General features: G+C 38.3%; 1 protein-coding gene across 1 annotated transcript; it reads left to right on the top strand.

Moving 5' to 3' along the window:
• Positions 1-1716: 1716 nt before the first annotated feature.
• On the top strand, positions 1717-6886 carry LOC146476305 (microfibril-associated glycoprotein 4-like). The gene is made up of 4 exons (XM_085114859.1): positions 1717-2134; positions 2658-2775; positions 4414-4788; positions 6530-6886. Exons 1-4 carry the CDS (start codon positions 1769-1771, stop codon positions 6796-6798), a joined length of 1128 nt encoding a protein of 375 aa, XP_084970985.1. The 5' UTR covers positions 1717-1768; the 3' UTR covers positions 6799-6886.
• The last annotated feature ends 813 nt before the right edge of the window (positions 6887-7699 follow it).

The raw sequence follows: 7699 nt of genomic DNA, 5'->3' as shown, positions 1-7699 counted from the left end.
GAGGTTCTTATAGATATTCCATTTTTTTGCTGCCCTTGTTTATATAAAAATGAACACAATTGATAGGAAGTCGAACTTTAACAGGCAAAGACAATTAGCGAAAATATTGAGTTAGCAGGTGGTCTGTTTCGGGCGCCAAAACGCAAACCAAATGCAAACAATTCAAAGTTTACTTTTGTTAAATGGCAGACAGTCTCGTTTTCTATCGTTTCTCTTTAAACTATCCACGTTAACTGTTTATCTGATATTTCTTATCAGGCTTTTTTTCATTTCTGAAAAAAGAAAAGGAGAATTTTCTAAGAAGCCCTAACGATCAAAACTAGATGAACGTTTATTGCATGAAAGAATATAAAAAGTTAAAAAAATAATCGGGGCAACGAAAATTGATCTGGGTGGTTATCGATCTTTTTGCGGCAAGAAATTCTAAAATTATCATAGTTTTCTCTTCCTGCGGAAGTATATAAACAATAGCCTCCATTTGGCGCGAAAATATGCTCAGATATTTGTCCGCGGACATTATCTGTTCCGAGAAGCGAACAGTTTTCCGAGAGCGAAGCTCGAGAGAAAACTGTGAGCTTCGAGGAGCAGATAATGCCCAAGGACAAATATCTGAGCATATTTTTACAGCCAAATGGAGGCTATTGTGGTTATTATCCTTCAAACATTTTTTGCAACATGTAGTAACGAGCTTGAGTCTGTGAACATTTCGTTTAAAAACAGTTTACCGTCAAAAACGTTTAGAGCGTATGTTGTTTTCTGATACTGCTTTATCGACCATCAGGTTTATCTCTCCTTCTGTCACAAAAGCAAACCGTTCCTCCATCTTGACATTAATTTTAATTGCAAACAAGACGCGCCTTGAAGTTTTTGAAATTGAGGAATATCACTTGGGGAATATCGTCGGATATTCCCCAGTATTAGCTGGGGTATATTCGGTCACGTGAGGCGTTTAGACCAATCGCGCGCGAGCGAAAATATTTGATGGGTTATAAAAAAAAAATATGTTTATCTGATGTAGCATCATTTACAAGACAAGTTAAGACCTGAAACAAGTAAACTGACTGCCGGATTGCCTGCAACTTACGGTCTGTTGTTAATCTAACAGGATGTATATACAACATACAAGATGTTAATAAATTACAGGTTTGTAGCCAACGAGTTGAGTCTGTGGTTAACAACCGACAAAGAGTGATAGCTCTACAGGATGTCAGTCAAAACCAGAATTCTGCCTTTGTTATGCTAAATACCCAAAGTATTTATCTGGTAATTTTAATGTCCATTATGAAGAAGATTTAAATTCATAAAAACTGTTTCAGTTCAATAAAAGGAAGTCTGATGTCAGAAGCCCAATTATCGCGAAGAAGTGAAACTATAAACTGATCTACAGGATATGTCCTGGAAACGACACTTTATTGTATGATAAAACTATTTTTTGGATAATTTTGAAACTGTTTTTGGTGCTGTCCTTCACCACCAAGCTTTGAAGATCATAACTAATGTATAGGTGGTTTGCAGCCAATCCCTGGAGATTCTATACAATAGTATGGCGGCCATGTTGGATGACAAAGCAAAAGGTTCTGTCATCCAACATGGCTGCCAAACAGTTTGTCAAAGAAATTAAAATTGAAATGCAAAAATATCGTGAAATGTACGTTTGCTGAACGTCAATCAAACTCGACTTCTGTCGAGAACCATTTATTTGGTTGTTTTAAGCGCTGCTTTCCTGCGAAAAACACACTTGACACATTACTCTTCAGGAAAGTGTACCATGGTGAAGTCAGGGGTGCTGCAAAATCGTCCAAACACGATTTTCCTCCTTATTATTTTACATGAAATTCTATTCAATACCACGGCGGTTTTTGCTGCTGAAGAAAATTCTCGATCTGGTTACTTCGTAACGCGGGAAAACAAGCGACTGCCAGGTCATGTTATGAAACGTTTTGGATCTCCAAGTTTAATGTCCTGCAGCCGGTCATGTTTGAGGAACTCATGGTGTACTTCCACAAACTTCAAGGAGTCTTTCAAGCCAGGTGACAAGGGAACTTGTGAGCTGAACAAGCACGAGAACGCCTCTGTCAACGAAGACACTGAGCTTGTTGATCAACAAGGTGTTACTTTCTCAATGTTTCTAAAGGTGGGTTCACGTTGACTTAATGATTTGAAAACCGAAAGAATTAATTATTTGATTTAGAGGAAACTGTGCAGAAAGCTTAAAAATGCAGTTGTTCATCAGAAGTTCCCTTAAAACATTGGCACTCAACATGTTTATTTCAGTGGATATGTTCGGATGGCCTTAAGAAAATCTGCCGCCGTTTCTTTGGCAAAATGTTAGCCAAAATTCCTTTCGTTTTCGCAGAGGCAAACTGAATACCTTGATTAACATACGAACACTACTGAAGGTCAGCTAGCATTTTTGCAGAGAAAAATTTCGTGTCCTCAACTGACTTTCTTCAAGTTAAATTTCAGCCCAAGCATGGAAAGAGATCAAACTTAATTACCTTTACACACTCATGTCTTTAAAAGAAGAGACAAAACGATCTGGGAATTTAACACAGAAAGCAACATTTTAAGTATTTTGTTTAAATGCACTTGTTGCATGGGTGCTCCCGATAAAATAGAAATTTTGCTGTTGTAAAACTTTTATCTTTTTATCACAGGGATGCCTAATGACCGGCTGCCTAAACGGAGGCTCTTGTTTATTTGACAACGAAAAGGAAACTTTTTCCTGTTCGTGCAAACTGCCATGGAGTGGAGAAAATTGTGACATCAAAAACGGTAAGGCCTTCATGAGTTTTAGCCTAAATATTTAATCTTCGTTCATAAAACTGGCTTGCGGACTTAAGGGCCATTGTCAGTAACTTTCAACAACTCGGCGACAGAAGCAAAAATTCAAATTTCAACTGATTTATTTGCTCCAAAAGACCCTACTACAAAAATTGGGAAAGTTCAAAATCGACCTAAACGTGCCCGATGGCCCGATTGAAATTAAGCAAATTAGTACATTTTCAAAACTCTCGTTCAAGACAAGAAAACGTTTTCTCAAGTTGGTGTTATTACAATCGTTTTTACATCCCTTGCGCTTTCTTCCAAACTATATTTTATCTCGACCTGAACATTCGTTCACGTAAAGAATACAATGTTTGCTATTCCTTAGATAGAGTGATTTTTGCATTATTACAGATGACCATATCATCGGGATATACAAATATGCTGGAAATAAAAGAACTTTTTTGAATGGGCAAGTTTTCTTATTTCTCATCTTAAAATATTTAGCTTGGCCCGTGAAAAGTGAGCGCGCTAGGTCGAGATGTGTGGAATGTTCTTTGACACAATTCGCTTTTTCAGTAGCTCATATTTGTATGATTTTCCAGAAGGTGGATACAGAAATTACAGTTTTCGTTAACTTTTCTCAAGATACATATATTTTTTAGCGTTTCCCATTGAATTTCACATAATAAGTACATCTCGTGTTTTAATTTTCAATTTTCTGTGCTATTTGAGGTAGCTATAAAAAAATTCCCAAAAAATAAAACAAACGAATCAGCCCGAATAAACACCAATTGTTGTTCATTGTATATGTTGCTTGTCTTGTGCAGAAAATATAAAGGAAATCTATTTTCTATTGAAATTTGAACGAATGGTTCTTATGCGGACGCGCTCTGAATCAGTATGTTATCGTATGATCATGAGATCACATTTAACAGGGGTACCTAGCGGTTCATTACGGTGGATATCTGTTCCGATGGCCTTAATCGCGTCAGAAATTCGTAAAGAAAATCTGCAGTGGCTTCGGCAAAATGTCAGCTCAAAATTTTGTAACACTGGACTGAAACTAATTCCTTTTTGTTTTTGAAGGAAGTTTTCGTAAAACTCAGAACAGCTTGGAAATTTCCTTCGTTATCAACGCAAAGAGTTTGTAGAAAGAATTCTGACTAAATCACCTGTAAACAACCACCGATTTGCGCTAAGTGTCTGACCGAAATGACTTGCCTTAAATGGAACAGAAAATTTGCGGTATCTCTGAATTTCCGGAAAGAAGGACAAGGTCGGGAGGCTGACCAAAATTTCGAAAGGGACATTTCGGAAATTACTGTTCCATTCGATTCTTTACTGGAAATTCCGAAAATCTCGGATCAAGAGATCGCGTCTACAAAGTTATTGTATGGCGAGATTGATTACTGAGTTTATTCGAACAAATTCAAATCCTAGTATTTGAGTATTGGTGTGTCCCTCGCAGAAATCAGAAATGTAAAACAAATGCAAAGTGATCAGTCAATGGAACAAATCAGGTGGATTTTTTTCATTTTCAATTGATTTCGATACGTTGCGTAGCTGTGAATTCAGCGGTACGGCAATTAAATTAGAGTCTGGTGTTTGTTATCTTATATTGTCAATTATTCTTTTAATTTTTAGCAATAAACTGTGTTGACATTTACAAGGCAGGCTTAAGAAGAGATGGTATTTACACTATTAAACCTGACAATGACGATGCATTTACGGTTTTTTGTGACCAAACAACAGCCGGAGGGGGGTGGACAGTGATTCAGAAAAGACTGGACGGTTCCGTTGACTTCTATCTTGGCTGGGATGACTACAAACGAGGCTTTGGTAATCTGAGTGGTGAATTTTGGCTTGGACTGGACAAGATTCATCGCCTGACAAAAGAACGAAGCAGGCTTCGCGTGGATCTTGAAGACTTCAACGGAACCACAGCTTACGCCGAGTACAGCTTGTTTGGTGTTGCAGATGAGGGAAGCAATTACACTCTGACGCTTGGTACATACAATGGTGAGGATGGAAAGAATTAGATTCAGATTAAAGAAGAAAAGATGGTAAATTTGAAGCCTTGTCAAAAAGGAAACGTTCCTCTTTTCTGTTTTATTTACCACGTTAAAATTTAGAATTTTAGTTGTTAACAACCACATGAGGATTTCTTGATGGCTAATCTTAGTGTATGGCCTGTGTCGATACGAGGTCTTAGTAGCTTAGCAATCGGTTAGTCCTAGTTGGGCACCTTATGATGTTTACACAATGTACTATTCTTAATCATCATAGTCCTGACGTAGATGAGAACATGCGTACAGAAGCCGTCATTTCAAGGCAGAGAACTGAGAGCTCCATTTAGGCAAGGAATAGCTTTTTTGGGTTAAGCACTCACCTACACTTTGTAGGCCTAACCACTAATTTAAAAACGGTTTGCTGTCATTTGTTTTTATAACAACTACCTGAAATAAGTTAAATTAAAGTTACCATTGCGTCACCTAGTTTTCGTGGGTGTAGTGGATATCAACGGGTGCGAAATAAGTTTCTGTTGTGTAAACATCATAAGGTGTTCATCTTGATTAGATCATCTTGACCGGTGTGCGCCGGAAGGGCATGGATTCCATTCCCGTCAAGACCCAGATTGCGGAGAGAGGAGGAGTGGGGGGCGATTAGAAAGATTCACGCCAACACAAAAATTACGACAACGAGGACGCTAGAAAAGGAAGGGTTAAGGAGGAAAACGATTTCTCTGTGCGCGTGCGTTAAAACTGTTAGCAAAGCAGCAAGTAAACTGATAAATTCAAAGTTTTATGGAGAATAAGTGCACATGACAGTAAATATTTCTTTCCCCTTTATAAGTTGTCTCTTGGTTGAAAGCCGTTGCAACTAGTTATGTTCCTGGATAATTCGGCTACTTGGTGCAAGTTAAATGGGTTGGAATGACCTGAAAGTATGACAATGATGTATTATTCAAAGTGACACAGGCATACTCGGAAAAAAGAAAATCCGAGTGCTTCTATTGAGAGTCGATCGTAACATCTTCCGATTACTAGTTTGGGTGCTCTACCACTGAGCTACAGGAGACTCGTGGGAGCTAAGGCCATTAAACTACTGGTTCATGGGACAAACATCCTGCACACTGATAGGAGCACTCGGATTTCCTTTTTCCGAGTATGCCCGTGTCACTCACTGAATAATACATCATTCTCAACTACTTCGTTTGTTGTCGATCACAAATTTTTGTCCATAGCAAGAGATCCAGTGTGCAAACCAAGTCATTAATTATAAACTGCAAAAAATGACTATAGGCAAAACATCAGTTTCCCTTTTCAAAAATGAACACTTCTTTAGTTGTCCATAACAAACGTGGCAGTTTTAACGTCGATAACTTTGAAGAACTCGTTTTACCCAGTCTGGGAGACAACTGTCGACAACTACGCCATCTTCAGTGTTCGTTTCTAGTTATTAAACTCTCACACGCGAAAACAAATTTATCGATCATTTTGGGCATTTCAGGAAAAGCTCCATTGACCTCTTATAGTTTGTGCGAATATTTTATGTTGTTGTTTATAGGCATTAAGATGCCAACAACTTTTTCTTCAGTCTGTGGAGGCCCACGAAAAATGGTGTAGTTGTCTCACAGGCTGTGTAAACGAGTTATTAAAAGTTATCGATAATAAAACTTCCGCGTTTTCAGCATGTGATACCGAGATATTAACGAAGGGATGTTGGGATAGCTTCTCTTCGATCTTGTGTGTTTTTCCAGGAACAGCTGGTGATTCCCTTTTCGTTCATCGTGGCATGCCGTTCACCACCAAAGATCAAGACAACGACAATGCTGTCGGTAATTGTGCCGTGAAATACAAGGGAGCCTGGTGGTACAATAAGTGTCACAAGTCCAACCTGAACGGCCGCTATCTTAAGGGGAACCACTCTTCTTTTGCTGACGGTGTGAACTGGTATCACTGGAAGGGTTATCACTACTCCGTTAAACGAGCTGAGATGAAAATCAAACCCCTTTATGATATGAACTAAGTGCACTTGGCGGCATTTTCTCTGTGTCAGTTTACATCTAACTTTTAAAAAAACGTAACAATCTAAATGCCGATGCACCAATCAAATAATCCATCCATTTCATATGTGCGGATCACTCCTTTAATCCTATCTAGACCGAAGTGGGAGGGGGGGGGGGGGGGGTGATTCTGCCCACTTCGTTTTTGAACCCGAACAACTTTTTTAATTTTACGCAAACGATATGAAACCTCGTCACTTTTTCAGAAATTTATACGTTATTTCCACACAATATGACGTCATCACTTCTTGTTGCTGACCTTAAAGGAAACATCTGTGGACGTGCTATTTATACTCTGAAGTTCCTTTAAAGCTCTGTAGGTTCATTTTAGGCTGCGCTATAATATTTTTATCTGTTCGGTCATTCTAGGGGAACTTGAGTCTTCTCAATTTAACTAGGGCAATTTTGTCCATTTCCCGAAAACCTTAGGTCTTATTTCCTTTTCGAAAATCTTAGCTGACCTTTTTTCCGAAACGACATTTTTATCAATCCGAAAACACCGGGCCTTAAATTTCCGATATCACGAACGTTCGAAGTGAAAATACGATAACACAAAGAAGTCTGTTTTGCAAGAGTTAAAAAAAAAAATCCGTCAGCAGAAACACGCTTTCCAGTTAGTTTATTACATGTATATCTGTTGAAGGGGAAGTATCATAGGGTTTTTGATATCTTTTGTTAAAAATGATGAAATAAGACCTTCAATCACCTGCCAAATAATTCTAGAATGACGAGGGGAACGAAACCAACTCAATTCTTGAAAGAAACAACTCGTGATCTGTTCTAGCGCATTTTGGAAACAAAAATGCGAGAACTTGAAAAACATTAGCCTAATATTTTTCAAGTTTCAATCCAAACCGGCCTTCC

Source organism: Pavona decussata, unplaced genomic scaffold (genome assembly GCF_977016875.1).
Source record: "Pavona decussata unplaced genomic scaffold, jaPavDecu1.1 SCAFFOLD_78, whole genome shotgun sequence".
NCBI classification, from domain to species: Eukaryota; Metazoa; Cnidaria; class Anthozoa; order Scleractinia; family Agariciidae; genus Pavona; species Pavona decussata.
This window is presented reverse-complemented; position numbering and strand designations above follow the sequence as displayed.

Coding starts and splice junctions, on each gene's coding strand:
- LOC146476305 (XM_085114859.1), top strand. CDS start 1,769: ATGGTGAAGTCAGGGGTGCTGCAAAATCGTCCAAACACGATTTTCCTC. Junction 2,135..2,657: donor CTTTCTCAATGTTTCTAAAG/GTGGGTTCACGT, acceptor TTTTTATCACAG/GGATGCCTAATGACCGGCTG. Junction 2,776..4,413: donor AAATTGTGACATCAAAAACG/GTAAGGCCTTCA, acceptor TTTAATTTTTAG/CAATAAACTGTGTTGACATT.